Here is a 26,554-nt window from a genome sequence, read left to right on the forward strand (position 1 = left end):
TAATGCCCAGACCAACTTTTTATTGAGCTTATGCAGCTAACAGACTTGTAAACAGTACCAACTGACAAAGTTTTGCTGAATATTACAGCTTGTGTCCACTAAATACACCTCTCTCTGAGGTTAAAAACAAAAAACCAAAGTAAACAAATACTGAGAGAGAGGATGAAGAGACACATCTTGAGTCTTCCGGGAAGGCAAAATAAGAAAACGCCACATGGCTTGGTCCCAGGCGTTCACCATGCCTAGAGTGCTGCTGCTGTCACCACTGTCTCCCCTCCCTGCCAGTGGCTGGGTAGAGGTGAGGGAGCACGGTCATCTTGGGCATGCTGCAAATACAGCATTTGCTGGTGTTGACACCCTCCTTGGCTGTGGTGGCAGAACACTGTGTCAGGAGCCCGTTTCCTGGGAGTAGCAGAGGGAGCCCAGGTCCTCAAGGCAGCCTGATGGCAGCTCATACACCTCAGCAGGGGTACCGTGCCCCTTTTCTCCAGTGCAGTTCAGCATTGAGGTCGTCTATTCCCAGTCAGCAATAAAACCTGAGCTGTATTCCTCGCAGGTTTCCCCTCCCTTCCCCAACTTGGGGGAGTAGTGGGAGGGGACGGGGGAGGATCACTGAGGGGGCAGGGGGATACCCCGGGGATCGGTGACCTGGCCCTCTTGCAGGTTCTTCACGAGTTGTGCAAGCCAGCGTTTAGTGGTGGTGTCATCTTTTAGCACCTGGGCGAAGGTCGTGTCCTTCAGCTGGTCAGGGAGGCACTGCCTGAGTGCTTCACGTGCCCTACATCAGAAACAAACAAACCGACCAGGGAGACCAAACAAATAAACCCACATCTGGGGGACAGGGAAGAGCCCTTTTCTTAGATATAAATACATAGAATCCTGGGAATCTATGGTTCTGTCAAGGTACTTTAAGAAGCCATTAAAATTCTTTAAAGCTTATGTTAGGCATAGGCTCAGATTGCTCCAGGATCTGTTGTCTGCAAACATTTTCAGAACGATGCCCCAATGTAGAATTTTGTGACAAAGCAAATGGAATAAAATGGTGCAATAATTTACTTCAATTCAAACTGCTTTCTGATTTATTACAGTAAACATTGTCATAATACTCACGTTGGAAATATATGGATGATAGTAAACGAAATATTCCAAAATCAGTACATTAACAGGGGATATGACCTGACTCATAGTATGATAAATTAATGAACTTTAAACTGATATAAGTTTGTGTCTTTCCAAAAACAGCTTCAGTTTTATAGTTAAAACCCTTAATAAGAGATGAGCAGTAAAACCAAAACTATGGTAACATTATTATCAGATGAACTTTTAAATGTTTCATTTACTTTAAAATATGACCAGTAAAAGTCGAATCTGAAAACTCAAAAAGGTAAATGTTAACTATTTATAAGGCTGTTTTTTAAAAAAAGTTATAGCTTTTGTACTCAGCCTAGTTTCTTTGTACAAGGAGAGTTTTAAATAAACATATTTTCAAACTTTGGTGAAAACAGGAGCCACTAAAGAACAGGACAAAATGGTCAAAGAAATAGTTAGGGCTTAAATAACCTCAGTGGCAGGAGGCTGAGTTCACATTAAATCAAGTTATCCTCATTCCTAAGAACACAGAAATCAACCCATTATGTGGTTTAGCAGAATCTGAGCAAGTGGCTTTCAGCATGAATTATGGATTTACAAAGCAAAAGGTCAAATATTTCTAAAATGCATTGTATCTACAATGTATGATTTCTGGCAGAAAGATTACGAACATAGGGAGATAAAATAATTAGCTCAAGGACTTTACAGGAAGAGAACTGGAAATATAATTCAAGAGCCCTCTGGGCCTGTTCCTTTCTTAAGAGACCTTTGAAAGTATACTTTTCTTTCTGACCACCTGGAGTAGCAACAGAAAGCTCAAACCACAGGAGTAATGTATCATAAGATTCACTGTCTGAACTCTCCGGAATTTTAGAGTAGGGTACGGAGTTCCAGCGGGGAGATAAAACTCTGATGGATTTTTAAATTCAGCACTTCAGATTTTAAAAGGAATTAATCAAGGTCTGTCTCAGACAAACTAAATATAGTTTTACCCTTTCCCTGTCCTAAAGACATAGGAGCTATGCCATGAGATGGGGCAACTGCTCACCAGAGTATTTCCCCTGAAATACTCACCAGAGTATTTAAGTCCTATAAATCCTATAAATGTTTACCTGGGATTATCTGAGAGTCGAAGGTAACATCTTACTACATGCTTCAACAAACGGGCGGAAGGCTCTTTGGATAGCTGCAGGACCATCTTACCCTGTTTCCCCCAAAACGAGGTGGGATAGGAAAAAAACACACAAAACACAAAATAATCCTAGTTGATATCAGAGATCAGGTATTGCAAGAACTGTTATACAAGATTTACAGTTGTTATTTCTAGTTGGGAGACTGAAGCAGCTCAGTGTCGACTGCAAAGCGACTAAGCTGTGTGATTAGAAGCAGTTACAAAGAAGGCAAATGAAAGAACTCACCAAGATCATGGCAACATGGGAGAAACGCTCATATGTCTGACATATATAAGCCAAACCAGTGTCATCTAAGAGGATCTTCTGGAGGATAAATGTGGCAACCTGGAGTAAAACAAAATTAAGGAGTCCAAAACGTTGCTCAGACTTGTCTTCCAACTGTCTACTCTTCTCCCAGGAATAACCATAAGCAGAAAACTAAGCAAATACCCTTGCATTCTATATAACTTACTTGACGAGACATGCATAGTACAAAAAAATTAATAAATATTACCATATTGAACATTTACTATGTGCTGGAATTTTTCCTTAAGCCATAACATGCCTTATCTTATTTTCACAACAAACCTATGAGGTAGGTACCATTGTTATTCTCATTTTACATAAAAGGTAGGTAATTATCAGAGTCTTAAAAACAGAGAGACTGTCTCAGTTACTGAACACCTACTATGTGCCAGGTATAACTGTTAATCAATAACTTGCCAGGTTAAGGTCCCAAGTGACAAAGCTACTAACTCACAGAGTTGAGATCCAAACCTAGTTAAACACAGAGTCTCTTCCCTTTTCCATGGGCCAAGATGATTTTAGCAATTCAGCTATGCCTCATCTCCTCTGAATGAGTTAGGTAAAGCTTTTCTTATTCTTAAAAGATCTTAAAGAAAATAAGATTTTTAAGCCTCCCTTCGAAAATTGTTCCAACAGTAATAAAGAATATTCTCACTTTAAGCTCATTAACTCTTACATAGATGGGATTAAAAAAATACTAGTTTAATTCAAGTCAAATGATTATTATAATAATTCTCTTCCTCAGCTGCTCCTCAGAATCAACTGTGGGAATTGTTTGTTTTATTTTACTATTTTACTGGGGTATAACATTGTGGTTGGCTAAATAATGGCCCCCAAAGATATCTAGGTCCTAATCACCAAACCCTGGGGATGCTACTTTATATGGCAAAAGGGACTTTACAGATGTGATTAAGTTAAGAATCTTAGGGGAAGATTAATCATCTTGGATTATCCAGGTGGGCCCTGAATATAATCATCACAAGTGTCCTTATAAGAGGAAAGTGGAGGGAGACTTGACAATAGAGGAGAAGGTGATGTGACAGAAGCAGAGAGAGATCTGAACATGCTACACGGCTGGCTTTGAAGATGGAAGAGGGGGCAGTGAGCCAAGAAATGCAATTCTAAAAGCTGGAAAAGTCAAGGAAAGGGACTCTCTCCTAGAGCTTCCAGAGGGAATGCTGCCCTTACTGGCACCCTGACTTTAGCTTGGTTAAACTGATTTACGGTTGCTGGCTTCCAGAACTGTAAGAGAATAAATCTGTGGTGTTTTAAGCCACCAAGCCTGTGGCAATCTGTTATAGCAGCAATAAGAAACTAATACAACATATACACAGTAAAATGTGTAAAGTGCACTAATCTTAAGTGTATCTTGATTAATTTTTACCTCCTACACATCTGTGAACCACAACCAGATTAAAATACAGAACATTAGGAGGTTGGGATTAACACATACACAATATTATATATAAAATAGCTAACCAACAAGGACCAACTGTATAGCACAGGGAACTACACTCAATATCTTGTAATAACCTATAATGGAAGAGAATGTAAAAAAAGAAAGAAAAAAAAAATCACTTTGTGGTACACCCGAAACTAACACAACATTGTAAATCAACTATATTTCAATAAAAATGAAATAAAATAAAAATTCAAAATAAAATAAAATACAGAACATTTCCAGCACCCCAGAAGATTCCCTTGTGCCTTTTCCCAGTCAATATCCTTCCCTGAGAGGTAATCACTATTCTGATTTACCCTCACTGACTGTTCTTGCCCGTTCTTGAATTTCACATACATATATGAGTCATATGGTATGAACTCATATATATCTGGCTTCTTTCACTTGACATAACATCAGCCACATTGCATGTATCAGCAGTTCATGCTTCTTAACTATTGTGTAGTTTATTTTGTAACTATACTACAATTTATCCTTCATGAGTAAAAATGCTATAAATACTCCTATATATGTTTTGATCCCCATGAGAGCTTTTTTTTTTTTCTGCCGTGCTGTGTGGCTTGTGGGATCTTAGTTCTCTGCCCAGAGATCGAACCGGGGCCCTTGGCAGTGAAAGCGTGGAGTCAGTCCTAACCACTGGCCCGCCAGGGAATTCCCGAGAGCTCATTTTTCTTGGGTATATATTCTTGGGTGATAGGGTAGGTTTATGTTTATAGTGGATACTGCCAAACAGCTTTCCAAAATAACAGCTTTCCAAAATAACTTATACTATACACTCACCCAGGGGGATTTTTTAAAAAACACAAATGTCCATACTTTATCACCCTGCAGAATGGTTCAGTAGGTCAGATATGGGACCTGGACATTGATGTTTTAAAACACTTCACAGGGACTTCTCTGGTGGTCCAGTGGTTAAGAATCCACCTTCCAATGCAGGGGATGTGGGTTCGATCCCTGGTCGGGGAACTAAGATCCCACATGCCGCGGGGCAACTAACCCCAGGTGCCGCCACTACTGAGCCCACGTGCCACAACTAGAGAGAAGCCCGCTCGCTGCAATGAAAGATCCTGTGTGCTGCAACTAAGACCCAACACCCCCCCCCCCCCCAAAAAAAAAAAAACCAATAACAAACCAAAGAAACAAAAACACTTCACAGGTGATCATGCCACACAGCTCTGACTGAGAACCTCTGCTTTACTGGGTGCCTACTATGGCAAGGCGTTTGACTAAGCATTGTACATAAAAAGTGAACACAACGAGGTGTCTGCTTGCATGGAGCAAAAGAAGAAAGACTTGCCAGGAAGTGACTACAAACCATAAAACGTAGGATAGGAGAAGTATTCTAGTTGAAGCATAAAGGTCAATGGGAACATCTACACATCAAGGATGAATTAATTCTAGTAATGGGCAAGGAATGTAAATAGGGGAGGGATCATTAGGATGGGGGCTCCTGGAAGAAATGTCACTAAAGAAGAAATGAATCTTTTTCTGTCCCAGCCATAAGAAGCCAACTTGAAAAAAACCTATTCACAGGCAACTATGAATAAAAAATGACAGAATACAGTTGTAACCATTCCAATCCGGTCCCGGAAAGCCATGGAAATTAACAAAAGAAATAAAATTAAGGAAGAAATTAGAGAAGAAAAGCATGAATAGGGACTTCCCTGGTGACGCAGTGGTTAAGAATCCGCCTGCCAATGCAGGAGACACGGGTTCGAGCCCTGGTCCAGGAAGATCCCACAAGCCGCGGAGCAACTAAGCCCGGGAGCCACAACTACTGAGCCTGCGCTCTAGAGCCCATGAGCCACAACTACTGAAGCCTGCACGCCACAGCTACTGAAGCCTGCGCACCTAGAGCCCGTGCTCCACAACAAGAGAAGCCACTGCAATGAGAAGCCCGTGCACTGCAACAAAGGGTAGCCCCTGCTCACTGCGACTAGAGAAAGCCCGCGCACAGCAACGAAGACTCAATGCAGCCAGAAATAAATAAATAAATAAATAAATCTATTTTAAAAAAAAGAAAGAAAGAAAAGCATGAACATAGATCACATGTCACTTATTCTTTGTGTGTTAGTAGAAAACTGAAGACAGAGGTTTAAATCCTCCCTAACACACACACCCTAGATGGCAGGCTGGGTGGAAAAGTATTCAGAGGTAAAATACTTGACTTAAAAGCTGCCAACTTCAGCTCATAACATCTCTTTCCATCCATTATTTTTAAACAAGTGGCAATCTTGGATAAAAAGATGCCCACAGGGAAACTTTTATAGAGACATACCCTACACAGGGGTAACAAGTAATACTTATCTGCATTTTCAAGGAAATTGCAGAGAATGTGGACTTTAAAAAACATTTTAAAAAATTCAAAGAACATAAAAAATTCAAAGAAGAGCTGAAAGGACATGAGAAATGAGAGGCAGAGACTAGAGGAAAAAACTTAATACAAAATTAAACTGCTACATGTATACACAGAGTATTTCTGGAAGGATTGTACAAGAAAATAGTAATACTGGTTACCACTGGGGAGAAGAACTGAGGCTAAGGTAGGAGACTTACATTTGTTTGTATACCCATTTGTAGTAGCATTTGAATTTTTACTTTATTTGTATTGTGTATTCAAAACAAAAAAAATTTAAATCATTACATCTGCTTACATCCAACTCAGCAATAAGTATTTACCGAATTAAAAATTAGAGTGACAAGTCCAGTCAATGTGACTAGACATACTTTGGAAGCAGAGGTAAGATATTGCTAAAAATAGTCAGCAACATGGAAAAGTAGCCTTGAGAAAAATCACGATATGAAATGAAAGACAGAAAGTAGAGAGGGAAAAAATATATATTTGAAAAATAGACAAAACAGCATAACTGATGTTGCTGAAGCAAGAGGCCAAAACAAATTAAAGGGAAAACTATAAAATTAACCAAAAAAGAGACACAAAGAGTACGCTCTTCCAGAAAAAAAATCTGATATAAGATTATCAAATGATGGACTTCCCTGGTGGTCCAGTGGTTAAGAATCCGCCTGCCAACGCAGGGGACATAGGTTCAATTCCTGGTCTGGGAAGATCCCACATGCTGCAGGGCAACTAAGCCCGTGCGCCACAACTACTAAGCCTGTGCTCTAGAGCCCATGAGCCACAACTACTGAGCTCACGTGCCACAACTACTGAAGCCCGCACACCTAGAGCCCATGCTCCACAACAAGAGAAGCCACCACAAGGAGAAGCCCACACACTGCAACGAGGAGTAGCCCCTACTCGCCACAACTAGAGAAAGGCTGCGCACAGCAACGAAGACCCAGCGCAGCCAAAAGAAAAAAAAAATTATCAAATGAACTTAAAAATTATAAAAGAAGCTAATAGATACCACACAGAAAAAGCAAGTTCACCAATGAAAGGAAAATATTAGGCTAACCCAAGATTTCACTACAACATTCAATACCAGAAGACAACAGGGCTATGGCAATGGAGTTCTGAGAGGGAAAACAGAGGTAAGAATTTATACCAGTCACATTATCATCCATGGTTAAAGTGCAAAGTAGGCAGAAGCTCAAGTATATATACACTTGATTATGCATAAAAAAATGTCTGGAATAATACACCTGTGTAGTGAGAAGTGGGTTCAGATGAAAAGGAGAAATTTAGTGTTTTAACATGATATTCTTCTGACGGGTCTGGGTTTTAAAATCATCATTGTATAACAATTTTTATTTAAAAGAGAAAAAACATTCATGAAAGTTTCAAAAAACCTGAAGGGAGGCAGAAAATGATAACCATGAAGAAGTAGCCCAAGAGTCAACAATATAGAATCTAATTAAGATAAAAACACACACCGTTTTAGAAAGTTCACTTCCAGATTCCATAATACGCAAACACAAAGGGATAATTTCTGTTGTCAGTAAAAAGTTGATTACTTCCTGCTCATCTGTTTTCACCAGGGCCCCTAAAGAAAATATGGACAAACAAAATTATTTCAGAGTCAGGGTTTCCAACTAAAATTGTTCATCCAGCTAGTTGTGGAACTTAACATACAACACAAACTGTGGTTTATATGTCAGAGAATCAGATTCATACCCTTGTTTAAGAAACAAAAAAAAAAAAGGAAGAAAAGCACAGGTTGACTGTTATCAGTCAACACTAAAAGATCAGGTACCAAGTTTGGTCTATCATATAGTTAGTATCAGTTTAGCTATCTAAATAATTTTTCTATCACTCTTGGTAGGCATTCATACAATAATATCACCATCTCTTCTCCATATATCTTAGGTAAGAGAAAAGAATTCTACATCAGTATTAAAGCACATTCCCAGGTAGCAAAGAAACGATGTCAGTCTGAATCCTACTTCACAATAGGCATAAACAAACATTACTTCCTGGTTATTTAATTGCCCTTCTTTTCCCGAAGAGCACAAACACTGTAGGGCATACCTAAACAAGAAACACACACACCTGGATTCCAATTCTGGTTCCACAACTAGTTTACCTAAGTTTGACAAAGTTACCTTCCCCTTGCAAGCCTCTGTTTCTTTATAAAATAAGAATTGGACCAATGATTTCTAAAATTCATCCCAATTCTATTACTCTGTTGGTTTCTGAGCTTACAGCACTGACCGGGTGACAGACACAGTTCACTGATAGCCTCTCCATTCTGCATATAGGGAGGCAGAGTCCCATTAAACAAATGACTGTTCCCTGAGCTGCCCAACGCATCACTAGCTTTTATATGAAAGGCCTTAGTTAACTGGACCTGTAATAACTAAAGTCAATCACTTCAGGAGAGAGTAATATCATTTACTTTAACCAGAACTGACAATCTACAAATGCTACATCTCTAAACAGCACATACCATAATTTACTAACATGGCCTGCTGCAGATGTCAGATTATTATCTCACTTAGATTTTTTACATGTAGGTCTAAAATCCATTTTGTTAATTTTGTATAGAGTACAAGGTATAGATCATGGTTCATTGCTTTACATATGGATATCCAATTGTTCCAGCACGATTTATTGAAAGAGACTATCCTTTCTTCACTAAATTCTCTTTGCAGCTTTGTCAAAAATCCAATTGACCATAATTGTGTGGGTCTATCTCTGTACTCTCCATTCTGCTCTACAAGTCTATCTTTTCTCCAATACCACACTGTCTTGACTCTGTAGTTTCCCAGTAGGTCTGGAAATCAGGTAGTATATGTCTTCCAACTTTATCCTTCTTTTTAAAAAATGCATATTCTAGTTCATTTGTCTTTCCAGATAAAATTTTAGGATCACCTTGTCAATTTCTATAAAAAAAAATCCTACTGGGATTTTGTTAGAATTGCTCTAAATCTATATATCATCTGGGGGAGAACGACATCTTAACGATAGACCAATTGATGAATATGGTGTATCTGCATTTATTTAGGTTTTGATTTCTTTTGTCCTTGTTTTACAGTTTTTAGCTATAGACTTTGCACATATTTTGTAAGACTTACACCCAAGTTTTTCACATGTTTTGGTGAAATTTCAATTTCTGTTTAGTGCAAGCACACAAAAATGTAATTGATTTTTGTATACTAACTCTATATCCTACAACCTTGTTAAATTCACTAGTTCTAGTAGCTTTTTTCTGTAGATTCTTCAAGACTTTTCAATGCAGTTAATCATGTTGTGTGTGATACAGTTTTTTTCTTTTTTTAAAAAAAATTTTTATTGAAGTATAGTTTCTGTACAATACTGTACAAGTTACAGGTATACAATATAGTGATTCACTATTTTTAAAGATTATACTCCATTTATAGTTATAAAATGTAGCCAATATTTTATTTTTTCCTTTCTAATTTGTATGTCCTTTATTTTTTTCCTCTTGCCTTATTGCACCAGTAAGGATATCGGGATGAGAATGAGTAAGACTGGTGAGAATGAACATCCTTGCCTTGTTTTCAATCTTAGGGGGACAACATTCAGTTTTTCACATTAACTATGATCTTAACTGTAGGGTTTTGTTTTTGTTTTTGTACTTTATCAGGTTGAGAAAGTTCCCCTCTATTCCTACTTTGCTGGAGTTTTTATCACGAATGGATACTGAATTCTGTCAAAGGCTGTTTTTCTAAACTACAGAAAAGATCACATGATTTTTCATCTTTAGTCTGTGGATACGGTCAATCATAATGGCTGATTTTTGAAAGCTGAACCAGAATGACTTCCTGGGATAAAACCCACACGGTCATTATGATCCTTTTTACATGTTGTTGGATTTGATTTGTGACCATTTTGTTGAGAATTTCTGCATCTGTGTTCATGAGGGATACTGGCCTATAGTCTTCTTACTTCTTTTTCTGTTTTTATTATCAGAGTAATGCTGCCCTCACCAAGAGTTGAGAAGCCTCCTCTCCATGTTATGGAAAATTTTTAACAGAATTTGTATTATTTCTTCTTTAAGTTTTTGGTAGAATTAAGCAGTTGAAACCATCTGGGCCTAGAGTTTTCTATGTTGGAAGGTTTTTAGCTACAAAAACTATTCAGCTTATCTTTTTTTTTTTTTTTTGAGTGCACTCTGCCAGACCGTATTTTTCAAAGAATTTGTGCATTTCACCTAGGTTGTCAAATTTATGGACAAAGAGTTATTAGCAGTATTACCTTATTATCCTTTTAATTGTCTGTAGAGTCTTTTACAATGCATCCCCTTTCATTTATGATGTTTGTAACTTGTGTCTTCTCTTTTTTTTCTCAGTCTGGATAGAGGTTTATTAATTTTATTGAATTTTTTTCAATAAAAAATTGGGGTGGATGAAATGGGTGAAGGTGGTTAAAAGGTATAAACTTCCAGTTATAAGATAAATAAGTCCCAGGGGTATAATGTACAGCATGGTGACCACAGTAACAATACAGTATTGTATGTTTGAAAACTTCTAAGAGAAATCTTAAAAAGTTAGAGATCGTAAAAAGTTCTCATCACAAGGAAAAACAATGTTGTCTATGTGTGATGATGGATGTTAACTAAACTTACTGTACTGATCATTTTGCAATATATACATACACCAAATCATGTTGTATACCAAAAACAAATACAATGTTATATGTCAATTACATCTCAAAACAAAACAAAACAAAACAAAAAAACCCTGCTTTCGGTTTCACTGATTTTATGTATTGATTTTCTTTTCACATTTTCATTGATATCTAGTCTTTATTATTTCCTTCCTTTTGCTCTGGTTTAATTTGCTCCTTTTTCTAGTTTCTTAAAGAAAAGCTTAGCTCACTGATTGAAGACATCTCTTTCTTTCTAGTATAAGCATTTAATGCTACAAATTTCCCTCTAAGCCCTGCTTTAAGCTGCATCCTACAAATTTTGATATGTTGTATTTTTACTTTTACTCAGTTTCAAATATTTTCTAATCTATGTTATGTATCACTTCATTTATATTCAAACTTGTCTGATAACCCTTGAACTGCAGGAAAAAGTCTAGGCCCAAACATTCACCTTCTGCTTGTTCTCTCAATGACTTGGGAGAAACTGAGTTTCTAAAAATATATGCAAGGGTAGACAACTGGCTTCATACCGTCCAAGTACTGTTTCCACCCCCCACCACTGTCAACATTTACCCTAACACATAAATGTATCATCCAACCACAGTAGTAAAAAAAACAGCAGAAGTAGGATGATTTGAACTAGAAGAGTGAATACAAGTGTTTTCTTTTGGCTGGAATCATGTTGATGTTTGAAATCCTACACGAGATGTTTTTATATCTTACAAGCTGGAAAGAATATATTGGGAAAAATGTTTCTAATTAGAGTACCACTTGGGAGAAGATGTAAAAAACAATAACATTCATTTGGAGTATGAGATAACTGTTACTCCTTAAAAGTAGAATAAAATGTTTCTCAGAAATACCAAACTTTTAAATTATACTTCCTGATTCATGGTTTATAAACATAAGGATGTGAACACAGCTTCAACATAAAAATAATAACCAAACGAAACAAAGTTTGTATAACTGATGTTCTTATATTTGGTTAGTATGTTGAGCAAAAACTATGAGAAAAAGACACAGAAAAAAGGAAGGGCAATTTAGGAAAGAAATCTTCTTGAATGTATTCACATTTCACAAATCTAAAGATTTTACTACCTAGGAGTCTAAGATCTGAAATAGCTGATATATTATTTTCTTGAGTAAAAAGCGTTTTAGACACATCTCCCATAATAAATGTACATGGAAACATTAATTTGAGCATGCAAAAATTCAACGAGGTAAAACAGAAGGTAAATCCCTGGAATTATGGGAGAACAGCTTAGAAGTGAGAAAGATGGAAAATCAAACCAAGAAACAAACTCAAATTCTTATTCCTGTAATAATAATCTTTTTTTGTTAACACTCTTGTTCTTTACTTTCCCTACAATTATTAAACATTTCTACATACACACTGAATTTAACCCCAAATGTTGGGTCTTATAGCCTTATTAACAATACTCAGAATGGTACTTGGAAAGAGCAATAATGTTCTGATATTCATTTATTAGTAAAAACTAATTTATTAGACTCAACCCTGAAGACAAAAATGAATAACTGGTGAACAAAAGCTATAAAAGACCAGACAAAACACCCAAGTTAAGACCACGATTATGAATGATGATGATTCCAGCCTTGCAAAACAATCCTAATAACTTACCAATAACTCCAAGACTGGTTAGTCGAAGATACTCAAAGGGACGTGTTTTGCTGACAGTGTGCAAAAAGGGGTACAAAAAAAGTGGGATGTGTGCTGCAAGAAATGCTGACCTGAAAGAAAAAAATAATCATATTCAGAGCCCAGAGTTAATTTCTAAGGATTCTGAACATTCCCAGGTGGTTAATTCTGTAAGGCTTATAACACTGCTTGACCACGGAATCTCTAGGAAAGACTGTTACTGGTCATTAGTCTAGACCAGTGGTTCTCAGTTGGGGTGATTTGGCCCCCCCCCAACCAGGGGCAATGTCTGGATATATTTTTGGTTGTCATACTGAAGGGATTGACATCCACTGGGCAGAGGTCAGGATGCTGCTAAACATCCTACAATGCACAGGACAGTCCCCTCTTATCCCCCTCCTCCCACCGCAAAGACTTAATCCAGCCCAAAATGTCAATAGTGTCAAGGCTGAAAAACCCTAGCCTAGACCAATGGTTAAGAGAACACACAATTTTCCCTGTAATCAGTACCAAGTACTTTAAAAATTGATAAAATATCCAACTGCAAGTTTTAAAAAATAGGTCATAAAATGCACTTAAGGGCCCAAGAGATTCTCCTAGATGCCCTCCCTCACCTAGTGTATGAGTGAACAGTAATATTCACAGGTAGGAGCTGACAAAATCTTATAAACCAAGACAACAAAATAAAGCAGCCACTATCAAGGTTTATCTGTTATGCTTAAATACTCTTTTTTGGTTAGAGCTTTCAGATACACTAAGTATCCTAAAAACATTTTAATCTGCAGCTAATATGTTCAGCAACTAATATGGAATCAGTCTATTACTTTATATAATTTATAATTATACCTTACAGGAGAGCCAACACCCAAAATTTTTAAGAAAGTACTCTTGCATTTTTAAGTACTTAAAAGTAATTTTCTTAGCAATGTTTCTACAGTTCCGAAAGGTCAGTGCCAACCTAGCACTCAGATTTTATAAGGAAAACTTGATAAAGAGAGGAAAGGCTTTAATAAAATGACTATTAAGTGCTTTAAGGCCATAAAAGTCACAAAGCAGATTCCTGAACAGAATCTCCCCTTTCTTAATTTGTCAGATACAGCAGGAAGGCAAAAGTGTCTCAATTTGAATGCCAATTCTCATTTATTACAGAGGTTGCCTAAAATCCTGTGTTAAAAAAGATTCTGAAGCCAAATCTGGCTTACTATGTGAGAAAAAAGTGCTGAGTCCAACTACAAACTGAACTCCTACTAAATGCCATGCACTGTGCCTCACGCGTGGCACAGTGATGCCTACCATGGATTCAGGAGGGAGAAGTAGCTGTATGCCTGACCTTTCCTGGGAGGTGACCACCACTCCTTTAAAGTTCCTTGCTACCAATGGGTAAAAAGTAAATGAGACAATGGAATACTATTCAGACTTAAAAAGGAAGGAAATTCTGACATATGCTATAATATGGATGAACCTTGAGGACATTATGGTGAGTGAAATAAGCCAATCACAAAAAGACAAATACTGTAAGATTCCATTTATAATGAGGTACTCAGAATAGTCAAAATCATAGATGGAAAGTAGAATGGTAGTGGCCAGGGGCTGGTGGGCAGGGGAATGGGGAGTTATTGTTTAATGGCTATAGAGTTTCAGTTTTACAGGATGAATAGAATTATGGAAATGGATGGTGGTGATGATGGCACATTATGAATGTATTTAATACGACTGAACTGGATACTTTAAAATGGTTCAAATGATAAATTTTACATTTTTTATATTTTACCATAATTTGAAAAGGCAAAAAATTAATTATAAAAGAACATGTTAAACAATACCATATTGTTACTACACTAAAATCTGGTGAATTAGAGACCAGAAATTCTTGAGGAAAAAAAAAGTAAAAGAAGAGTCCCGAAGATCCACACCCACACACGTACACCCTAGTGCATGACCCTCCTCTCATCATTCAGAAGTTAGGACCACATTCAATACAAACCTCTACCCACACACTCATCCAAAGTATTTACCTGGTTTCTGGGTGTGATGCTACACATTGCAATAATGCCAGAGCGTTGCAAACTCTGTTAGATTGGTGTGCTGTCAAGGTGGGTGGGTTGATAGATGGATAGATATTTACAATTTCCTAAAAAATGGAAATCAGCACCAGATGAACAAGGAATAACTTTAATTCCCATGCTATGAAAGCAAACAACTTTAATTCCACGTATCCTATAAGAACCGAACCATCAAAGAGGGGGAAGAAATAAACAATACTCCTATCTTTTCATCACAAATATACCTGACTGAGACTATCTGAGACATTTCTACATATATCTCTAGGAAGATCTCTATGGAGGCAACTGTGGTCAACCACACTTCCTCCTATATCCTGCATCACCTGTTGAGGCTTTCACTTGAGGGACTCATATTTGTAATCCCTCCCTTTTGTCAACACCCTACTTTTAGTTTAGTGATGAGACAGCTAGCCAGAAAGTGTTAGTAAATCAACCACAGTGACTCATAAAGAAGTTTCTGTTTGGTCAGGTAGCAACTGCAAAAAGGGGGAGATAAGAACATGGGTATATGTGTGGGGATATGTACAAACAGCAGGGAATATATGTATTCTCTGTCAAAAGGCGATGATTTGCTGAACACAATTCCATTTAGGTTAATTGTAAAACTTTTACACAGAAAATGTTCCTATAAGAAAGATTAGTTTCTTGGGTACATGTTGCAGGGACAGAATATGAATTTACTTAACAGATTAAAAAAAATTAATCTAATTATTGGGAATTATGGACAATACTTTAAAGGATGATCATTCTATCTTGGTTCTTAGGACTATACCATATCAATTTATTCCCCACAAATGACCGTTCTGGTCAGAACCAAATTTCAGTTATTTATTCTTCAATGTACAAGAATACCCACCTTTAATCCTACAGCTGTTATATCTTTATCTTAACATTTTCTTTCCCCAGAATATACCTTTCAGTTCTTATACCTTCCTTTCCATCCCCCCCACCATGTAGTAAATATTATTTTGTAGTACTCCTAAAGTTGTGTTTCTCAAAGTGTAGTTCTTACACCACGTACATTGGAATCACCTGGGTGTGGGGGAGCTGCCTGTTAAAAATACAGATTTTTCATCTTAGACTAAATAAATCAAATCTCTTGGGTAAGATCCAAGAATCTGCATTTTAACAAGTACCTTAGACTTTTCTAAAACAGATTCTTACAAATGCTAACATTAAAAAAAAAAAACATTCTGGGACTTCCCTGGTGGTCCAATGGTTAAGGCTCCGTGCTCCCAATGCAGGGGGCCCGGGTACGATCCCTGGTCGGGGAACTAAGATCCCACATACCGCAACTAAGCCCGCACACTGCGGCTACTGAACCCACATGCTCTAGAGCCCGTGCACCGCAAGCAGAAAAGCCCGCACGCCGCAACAAAGAGCCCACACGCTGCAATGAAGACCCAGTGCAGCCAAAATAAATAAATAAACTAATTAAAAAAATAAAGTTTAGGACTTCCCTGATGCCGCAGTGGTTAAGAATCCGCCTGCCCAGTGCAGGGGACACGGGTTCGATCCCTGGTCCAGTTAAGACCCCACATGCCACAGAGCAACTAAGCCCGTGCGCCACAACTACTGAGCCTGTGCTCTACGGTCCGTGGGCCACAACTACTGAGCCTGCATGCCACAACTACTGAAGCCCGCACGCCTAGAGCCCGTGCTCTGCAACAAGAGAAGCCACCGCAATGAGAAGCCTGTGCACTTCAATGAAGAGCAGCCTCTGCTCACAACTAGAGAAAGCCCCTGCGCAGCAATGAAGACCCAACGCAGCCAAAAATAAACGAATAAATACATTTATATTAAAAAATAATAAATAAAGTTTAAAAAAATAATAAAAAGAAAAAGAAAAAAACCATCCTACCAAAGTTTTCATAATCATTTGGCCAAAGGCAGACAGATACAAGTGTGATAAACAGGAATGACATGCAACTCGTGGATATATACCCACCTGTAAAAGTGCTGCAATAGTACCAAATGAATGCCACAGCATGGGTGCAAGGTCAGGAACAGATTCTCGCTTTTTACTTAACTCCAGCAAAGCATTTTCCCTTGTCTCAGGACTGGACAGCTCATTGATCCATTGATAGATCTTTTCTCTATCCACCTGAGCCAGTGCAGTAGGCACAGGCTTCAAGTGAAAACAAGAAAGTAAACATGTGAGTTTCATTAGAGTCAAATCACATCTTACTCTGCAGTAGCCTTTGGAAGGAATATATTTTTTGTAAATACCAGGGGAGCTTTTCTAAATACATATACTTGATGTAAATGAATTCAATCTATCAAAATCTAAAAGGCACACACTCTTTAATAATTCCATGTTTAGAAATTTATCCTACAGGTCTATTTGGGCTGTACTGAAGACATACCAGAATGTTTACCGTTGCACTATTTTAAAAGCAGAAAACTTGGGCTATCAACATCTATCAATAAGGAACTGGTTAAATATACAGGGGTACATTTTTATATGGAATACTACATAGCCCCTTAAAAAAGAGTTAGCTCTATACTGTGCTGATACTAAATAAGAAACAAAAAAACCCCCAAAAAGAGTGCAGAACAGCATATACGCTTCCATTAACACACACATATATTCTTATATATTGATATACAACATTTCTAGAAGGACACATAAGGAACTGTTAACAGTAGTTACCTCTAAGGTTGGAATGTATATGGGAGACCTACTTGTCATTGTATACAATAAAATCTTCTGCATGTAGTTTAAACTTTTTTTAACCATGTGCCTATGATGGTTTTTGAAAGATAAAAGTCTCCCCCCATTGCTCTTCCTTCCCCAGTAATTCCAGCATCCCCCACCATGAAGCAGAAAATCTATGTAATTTGGAAAAGTTCCCCCCTCTAATGATTCTTATACATATTGTACCTCCACCCCTTGGAGATTCATTCACTCCTTACTCATGTAGGGACTATATAAACAGAACATGCTTTCATTATTGTGCTAAAGAATCTCAATATTCCAAAAAATTTGAGCACTTCTATAATTCTGCACATTTGTCAAATAGGCTTCTTACCTTGGTTAAGTCCCTTAACTATTCTTATCTGGAAGATAAGATAGGAGACTAGAAAAATGATTACCATTGCTATTTCTGGCTCTAAAGTCCTAACAAATTCATGGTGATTTCCATCCCTAGACCAATATTTTCTCACTTAATTTCCCCCAAAACCACGAGGAATTATAGGGTAGGTAGACAGAAAAAAGGGATCTACACTTGCAGATGAAACTACCAATGCTCAGAGGAATTAACTTGCTCAATTCACCCAAGTATAAAGTTGCACATTCCAATCTTTCTTGAACCACATTACACCAGCTTCTCACACTATGCACATGTTCCCACTACACCTTAGTGTGACAGAATCATGCCCTACCCACGGCACAGATATAAAAATGAGGAACAAAAAGGACAGCTGTCTTTGCTGAAGAACAGAATGACGTCTAAGATGGACTATGAGGAGTAGTCACATTTACTCGAGCTGAACAATCGCCTTCTATAAATGGAAGCTTGATTAGAAGCTTTTAGTTTAACGTTTATCATTTCTCTTGCTTGCTAGAATGAACCACAAGGTGTTCTGCTAAACGGACTAAAATACCACGTAACTTAAGTCCTCTTTAAGTGCCTCAGAGTAATCTGCTAAAAGCTGTTTTGTAATTCCCATCAGTGATGCTCCTCAAGAAAACATAGGCTCCTAAATGATGCAGAAGGAATAGGGTAGTTTTCCTGCCCTCCGCTCCCAACAGCAAAAACAGTATGGTCCAAGCACTTGACTTTTCTATGTTGCCACAGATAGGCCCTTGACTTTAAAAATTATTTTTGGAAATGTAATTCCCACCAGAAGATAGGATACGTTTATATTTAGAGTATTACATCACCTTAAAAGCTCAGTAAAAACAAGGGCTAAAATTTTAGCTTTGGGTTTCCTGCCCACAGTCTCTTGGATGACCCACAATCCTAAAGAGGGCCCCACAGACAATGCTCCAGCAATATAGTATCTATCCTGATTAGTCATTACTCATTCCTAGAGGCCTGTCATCCAGACACCACCATCAGTAAACTCCATCACCCTCTCTAGAGCCAATGTGTGACTTGTACCCAGCACCCTGCACCCTATCCTGTCCTGGGGTACCCTAGGTGAACAACGCCAGGCTGCACTGGTAGACACCAGCCAGCATATTGTGGCTTCTGAACACCAGGTCCTATCTCCACATATTCCGTTTCCAGAGCTGGTTTGACTACAGCAGAGGAGATCGTGCCCCTGGAGTGGTGCTGGCGCTCTGGAGGGTCAATATCTGGTGCCTACTTGGGTCCCTAAGGCCATGACCTCCTGCTGCCAGTAATACTCCAACTTCTGAAGCTGCTTGTGGGAACTGCAGCCTCCACTGGACTTTAGTTCTAAGAGAGCTAGGGACGTCAGGTGGGTGGTAATGTGGCCCTCAGGTATAAGCTCAGAGATGAGTTCTGCAGCCACTCTAACAACGAGAAGGCAGTTAGGGCAGTTTGGTACCAGGAAATATCTGAGGTAGGGACCCTCCTTTTCATCACCCCTGGTGAATTTTGCCCCAAATTTAATAGGAGTTAGTTTAAACCCACTGAATACCTATTTGTTATTGGATGAATACAATTATTTCTTAAAATAAAAGTGAGAGCTCACATACATAGTGCTTACTCTGTTAGGCACTGTCTTAAATAAATACTTGTCATTACCACCCTCATTTCATAGATGAGAAAACTGAGAAGTTATTTAAAAGTTAAGTGGCAAAGCCCAGGATTTGCATTCAGGCGGTCTGGCAGCAGAGTCCATACTCTTAACTGCCTCGCTAATGCTGCTTCTCACTTGCCTGAAAGATTAGGTCTGATCTAAACACAACTTTCCAAAAAACTATTTACTGTGACCTAGACAAAAGAGATAGGAAATACATAAAAATCTCAGACAAAAATTAAAATGTTAACTGCTGTTAGTTCAGCAGAATCTGAAAAACAATCAGCACCCCTGAACAGTATCATTGATACTAGGAGAAATTCTCTACTTATTGAGATTATGAGGTACTTAATAACCATCATTTTAATGGGAAAAGTCGGTGAAATAGTTTGACATAGTTCCATATGTCAAATCATGGCTCAGATGGGCATAATTTAGCTAGTGATAACCACCAACACACACACACACACACACACACACACACACACATCCCTTCCCTACCTACATCAACAAGTAATTTTATAACACACAAGGAAATTTAGTTATTTTGGAGAAAAAGGAAGTATTTTTACTCTTTTTTTTATTTTTATTTTTTGGCCGTGCTGCTTGCCTTGAAGGATCTTGGAACCCGGGACCCGGCAGTGAAAGCGCCAAGTCCTAACCACTGGACCGCCAGGGAATTCCCATATTTTTACATTTTGAATTATGCACTGATTTCTACATTAACTTGTATTACCAGACGATTGATAAAATACTTTGGACTTAATCCCTGAATAAAGCCCCAAAGCACAACTCCAGCATCTTACTAGATCTTGATGGTAACAAAAACCCCAAATGCATCTGACTCTCCTTCTGAATCCCAAAGATCATTTAGGCACACCTGTCACAAAAATGTTAGAATCTGAAAATTGATGCCTTCCTAAAAGGGAGTGGGAAGTAAAAGAGGGGGTGGGGTAGATGAGGAAAGAGAGGGAACTGTATTGTACTTTTATTTATTTTAAAAAATTAATTTATTTATTGGCTGTGTTTGGTGTTCGTTGCTGTACACAGGCTTTCTCTAGTTGCGGTGCGCAGGCTTCTCATTGTGGTGGCTTCTCTGGTTGCGGAGCACGGGCTCTAGGTGCGAGGGCTTCAGTAGTTGTGGCACGCGGGCTAGGCTCCAGAGCGCAGGGTCAGTACTTGTGGCGCAGGGGCTTAGTTGCTCCGCGGCATGTGGGATCTTCCCAGACCAGGGATCAAACCTGTGTTCTCTGCATTGGCAGGCGGATTCTTAACCACTGCGCCACCAGGGAAGTCCCTGTATTGTACTTTTAAAAAACATGGTTTCATTGAATGATCACAGCACCGTGGTTATCATCCTCCTTTTACAACTGATGGAACTATGAGTAAACGGTGGGCAGACTTCCTCCTCCTCCAATTCTCTATTTAAAGATTACCTTTAAAGATTCCTAGTTCAATTGCTACAATTCTTTAATTTATAATTTACTAATATTTTCTGAGGCTGTGGCTGATACAATCTACTAGCACACACCGTCCAGTGGCAGAGAAGCTAATTTACCTGACTTCCCTTTTGGAGACTACCTAACTTAAACACATTAACAATAACGGCAGGATACTACCACAAGAGCAGAGGTTAGCATTTCTTGAATGAAATCTCTGGATCTTTTCCTTAGAAAAATACACAATTGAAAATTGTTTTGCACATAATTTATTTTTACCTAAAATTTACACATAATTTCAGGGAATTCATAGATCCTGCCTGTACCCCTTTTACAGACCTAGAATTAAGAACATGTTTATAAAGTTTAAGAATAAGAAAGACCTTGGGAATTCCCTGGTGGTCCAGTGTTTAGGACTCTGACCTTCCACTGCAGGGGGCCCGGGTTTGATCCAGGGATCAGGGAACTAAAATCCTGCAAGCCACGTGTAGCGTGGCCAAAAAAGAATTAAAAATAAATAAAAATAAAAATAATAGGAAAGACCTTGATTTGCAAGCAACTACACAAGTACCTAACTGGAATGCACACTGGATTGGGAGCTAGAAGTGGCTTCAAAACAGTTTTGCCATTTTTACAATTGTGTGACCTAGAATAAATCATTTACTTTTCTAGCCTCCATTTTATCATTGGTTATATGAGGGAACTAAATTAATTATCAAAGCCTCAGCTCTAAAATCTCAAAAATTTCTTTCTTTAGTTACAAGTGAGAGACTAATCTAACTGGCTACAAAAAAATCAATTTTATTAAGGTACAATTTGCATACAATAAAACTTTTAAGGGCACCCATTTAAGTGTACATTTCAATGAATTTTGAGAAACCTATATACCCAAGTAACCACCACCACAATCAAGATACATTACTGGACATTCCATTATCCCCCCCAAATTCTCTATATTCCTTTCAGAAAACCCCACACTCAGCCCTCCACTATAGACTAGGTTTGATTTTTCTAGGAACTTTTAATAGGAGGCAATGTTTATTGAACATACTATGTGCCAGTCACTGTGGATTACCTCAAATTATTCTCAAAATTCTAAGAGGAAACAGGTTCAGGGAGGTTTAATATACTAAAGTTCACACGAACAAGTATATGGCAGATTTACATTTAAACTCTAGTCTACTTCTCTATAGAATCAGTGAGTCCTACTTGGTCTACAGGATTGAAATCACAAATATTCCTCCAAGTTGAAGAAATTATTTAAGAACCCAATACAGAAGTTTAAGTTTGATATTCTGTTACAGTTGGATTTGAGTAAATAGTGGGTTCAATTAACATACCCAGAGGCAAAGTCATTTATGAGAAGTCTGATATGGACTATTAGTTATCACCCTCAACACTTCCAACATCAAAAACAAGATCAATTACATGTAACTATATACTTTTAGCTATAACCTGCTTAGAGTCAGTGGTCCTTTCCTTTTAACAGATGTGTTAAAAAATGTACTATCAACTAGGAGGGACTCATTCCCCTCTTTCCTGTTTATTGGTTTATATGTGGAAAATGTATTTCAAGTAACTTTTTTCTTTCAGTGAAGCTTAATAAGACATTTATCAAGGTGAGTCACCAATGGTTAACTCCAAGTGTCACTAACACAGGGTACTGATAGTTGGTCTTCCACTTCCGAAAAATCTTAACAGAATGTGAAAAGAAGATATTTAGAACTTAGAAAAGATCCACATTTACCCATAAATGGGAAAGAAATATGATTCCCCCTCTTGAGTAAACTAAAAAATTGTTGTTGATGGCTTTCTTAAACAGAAAATGGCCAAATCTATCAATAAAATTTCATGTTCGAGGACCAAAACAGCTGTTGGTTTTCTTATCGATGAATATGTGATAGTGAATAAAAAATGGAATTAGACTGAAATAGAGATTATTTCTGAAGTCTGGAGATGACTCAACACGTGGCTTTGGGTGTCTACATAATGATGATATAACAAGAAAACACACTTTCTTAATAGTGCCAAAGGGAAATACTAAATTAGCTTAACTATCCTCATATCTTTATAAAATAAGGGCCAGAATGTTCTTCAAAATAACTTTTTAAAAATGGAAGTGAATAAACAAAGAAAAGTTGGTTAATTTGCTTAAATCTTCAACAGGAGACAGCTGTCTGAATTAGATCCTTCAGAGTGCATCATGTTCTTTCTACTTGCCAAAGAGGAGGGGTCTAGCACTGCTTCAACAAAGAGATATAAAATGACTAATGCAGCTGCTGGTTACGTGGAAAGTGAGGAAAAAGCAAGGGTTTAAGGATGTCAGAATTGCCACTGGAAATTAGTGGGGAAAAAAAACAAAAAACAAAGCATACCCAATGCATCTCCTAAAGGTTTACGTTTGCTGTTTTAGATCACTAGCATAACATTCATCACAAAAGACCCATGGTATGTGAAGATCTGTGGTTCTATTAAGCTGAAGCAGTCTTCAAGGTCCACAACAGGTGATCTGTTACTTTGCTGAGGCAGGAATTAGAGTCCCAAGGCTGAAGTGTGGGAGCAAGTCTTTTAACCAATGAATGAACCTAGCCAACCCCTGAGCACTTTCTTATTCTTATTTAATACAATCCTGTGGGGTATTTCTGTTTCTATTTAGTAGATGTGAGAAAGAAATTATATTCTGCAATGGCAATAATGAAGATGCTAGGATGTATTCTGCAAAGAATGAGAAGAGTCCAGTATACTACAAATTGCTGGCATAATAAAATACTAAAGGAAAGAGTCAAAATTTAAGACACATCCCAAATGATCTCAATTCCTCCATCTAGTGAATAACATCCTGCATTTGTATGTGATCACATTCTCCTTTGATAGTACTATCTCCCTAGCTGAAGTGATTTACTTGTTATTCAAAAAAAGAAACAAAGATACACACAAATTTTCATCATTAGACAAAAAGTAAGCATCTTCTCAAGCGGTTTAGATTATTGCAGGCACTGCTGCATGTATTATTAACTCCTCAGTTTTTAGTGAGGGATATATACCATTAGTGTCCTTTTACCCAGACCAGAATAACACAGGCAGTTTAGCCTAATGGAAGGCATTAAGGGTTGGGAAAGAGGTGGCTCAACTTTTTTTTTGCTTCAGATTCACTAAGCAAATATTCCAGTGAATGAGTGGTACAAATGAACTTGTCAGAGCTTTTGTGTAGTCCAAACAGCATAACAGGTGAAAAAGTATCAAAAGCTCAATTTCTAAATAAAGGTAAGGCACTGTAAATTTACTTGAAGAAACACGTACTGAGTATTTAAGTAATGAACCACAGCTCTAATGGCTGTTCAAAAGATGTATTAGGGAGCAACTAAAAAGAAAAGGAATTGAATAGGTAGAGTCTGGGGAGGCACAGGGGAAAGAGCAGCTTGGTATCAAAGCCTAGAGAAGACAACCAGATTTTGAGAGATGGACGAGCCAAACTTAGCAGAATCCTTTGTTTAACCTGCCCCCCTCCTACCAGCAACAACCTCATTTTCTGACTAGCTTCTTCCCATATTACATGTAAAATCTGGAAGAAACAAAAAAGCTGGGGAAATTGCAGTCACCTAGTTAAGAGATATATAAAAGGTACCTCTCTCTGTGAAAGGTTACAAACACTTTAGAAACATGGTGCCAGGAGGCAGAGATGCCACTGGCCCTGGAAATGACAATGCTGTCTGTAGCCTAGTCACACTCAGCTCACTTTCTGACTTTAAATTTAAAGTTGAGACAACTTTTGTCTTCTATTTAGGATTTATGTTATTTTGCCTGGTAATGCAACTTTAGTATATTACTTTCTCTTTAAGTCACTTCACCTTGGTGAAACTGAAAAAGCTGGATGGGCATTCAGAAGAATATGCTCAAATCACAAGATCCTGTCTGCCCATTACGGCTATTTGCTCTCAGTAGTCACCTCCCTCATCTATACCGCGTCATTCAGCAAAATATTTGAGCCCTTACTTGGTGCCAGGAACTGACCTGGCACTGGAGTAACCATATAAACAGGACCCACATGATCCCTGTCCCTGACCTCAAAAGGGGGACAAATAACAAACAAGTAAATGAATACAAAAATTACAAGTTGGGATCAATTCTTTGAAGGGTACTCTAACAGAGAAAAGTTGGGGGGTTACAGAACTACTTTAAATAGGGCGGTCAGGGACGGCAACTCTAGGGAGATTAAGACAGAGACCTGAGGGAAAAGGAGCCGGACACCCACATGGATGGGTGTGTGTGTGTGTGTGTGTGTGTGTGTGTGTGTGTGTGTGTGTGTGTGTGTGTGTGTGTGTGTGTGTGTGTGTGTGTGTGTGTGTGTGTGTGTGTGTGTGTGTGTGTGTGTGTGTAAGAGATGCAACCTGGAGTGGAAAAGCGTTAAGTAGAAGAGATGGAACGGCGGCCAGTGTAGCTGGAGCCTGCGGAGCAAGTGACATAAGAGGCTGAAAACCTGGGTAAGGAACATAACGTTCAGGGAGGGCCTTGTAGGCCAAGGCAAAGAGTTTGGATTTTCTCTCAATGCAATGGGAGACCACAGGGTTACTTCACATAGATTAATTTACACTATCTGTTTTTCTTGGTAAAGGATCACGCTAGTAAAATGAGATGTGTGAAAAAAGGTTTTAAGCGCAGAGAACCGTCAGTCGGACATAATAACTATTCGCTTCTCCGGGTCTCGGATTTTGCATCTGTAAAGCAAGTGGTTTGAGCTAGAAGCTATTTCCTCCCCGCCGCGATGTGCCTAGGCAGGGAGTTCCGAGAGCACGGGCAGTGTCAGGCGGACTGCGGAAGTCCCCTCGCCCCCGCCAACGCCAAGCACGCAACTGGCGCCCTGAAACTGTTGGTCAGCGAAATGAATCAATGAATGGCCCGTCCGGGCCGCGAGAGAGGCGCTCCAGCCGCGGGACCAGGCCCCGGGGCCAGAAAAGAACGCGCTACGCGGCGTCAGAGGCCGCGGGAGCTGGCCGGCGAGGAAAGTGGGGGCCGGCTCCGCCACAGCCAAGCGCGGCGAGGAGGGGGGCCGGGACCTCGTGGGTTGAGGGCAGGAGGAGCAGGACTCCCGGCCCGACACAGGGAGCTGGGAGAAAAGGCTGAAACGCCAGGCTGAGGTGGCGTTCTGGGCCCAGGCTGGGCAGCCCAGTCACTTACCGCAGCCGTCGCCAGACTGTGCATGTTGGGAGCGGCCGCCGCTCTCCTCCCACCGCCGGACACGCCCGACCCGCGTCCCAGCTTCAGCGCCTCTACCGCCGAAGCAGATGAGCCGCCGCAGCCGCCATCCGCCTCCAGCTCGCTCCGCCCCTTCGCAGCCCCTCTGACCTTTCACCCCTGACCCCGCCCACACAACCTCTTCCCGCCTCTCAGCTCTTGGAGTTAACAGTCCTAGAGTTTGTCCTTTGTCCCTTAAGTTTCAGGACCGGAAGGACATCCGCCACCTACTAGTCCCCGCATCCCCGGCTTGGAGCAGGTATCTCCAGAGAAGGGCGTGAACTCTGACCCTTCTCCGGAGGCCAGTGAAGGGCGGGAAAAGCTGGGCAGTCCCGGGAGGACAAGTAGTGCGCATGCCCAACTGGGCTGAGTAGGAGGGAAAGGGTGGGAGGGCGAAAGTGAGTGA

General features: G+C 39.2%; 1 protein-coding gene across 1 annotated transcript; it reads right to left on the bottom strand.

Annotated features, from left to right (window-relative positions):
- On the bottom strand, positions 1-26,228 carry CNOT9 (CCR4-NOT transcription complex subunit 9). The gene is made up of 8 exons (XM_068544456.1): positions 26,092-26,228; positions 16,710-16,889; positions 14,714-14,829; positions 12,681-12,790; positions 7,864-7,973; positions 2,508-2,606; positions 2,202-2,293; positions 1-778 (listed from the first exon to the last, which is right to left on the bottom strand). The coding sequence occupies exons 1-8, from the start codon at positions 26,113-26,115 to the stop codon at positions 610-612; spliced, it is 900 nt and encodes a 299-aa protein (XP_068400557.1). The 5' UTR covers positions 26,116-26,228; the 3' UTR covers positions 1-609.
- Between the last annotated feature and the right edge of the window lie 326 nt (positions 26,229-26,554).

This window comes from Eschrichtius robustus, chromosome 5, assembly GCF_028021215.1.
Source record: "Eschrichtius robustus isolate mEscRob2 chromosome 5, mEscRob2.pri, whole genome shotgun sequence".
NCBI classification, from domain to species: Eukaryota; Metazoa; Chordata; class Mammalia; order Artiodactyla; family Eschrichtiidae; genus Eschrichtius; species Eschrichtius robustus.

Excerpts from the sequence above, each read along its gene's own strand:
- CNOT9 (XM_068544456.1), bottom strand. The coding sequence starts at position 26,115 with ATGCACAGTCTGGCGACGGCTGCG. Across the intron at positions 16,890-26,091 it reads ACAGTCTGGCGACGGCTGCG|CCTGTGCCTACTGCACTGGC; the intron begins GTAAGTGACTGG and ends TTTCACTTGAAG. Across the intron at positions 7,974-12,680 it reads AACCAGTCTTGGAGTTATTG|GGGCCCTGGTGAAAACAGAT; the intron begins GTAAGTTATTAG and ends TATTTTCTTTAG.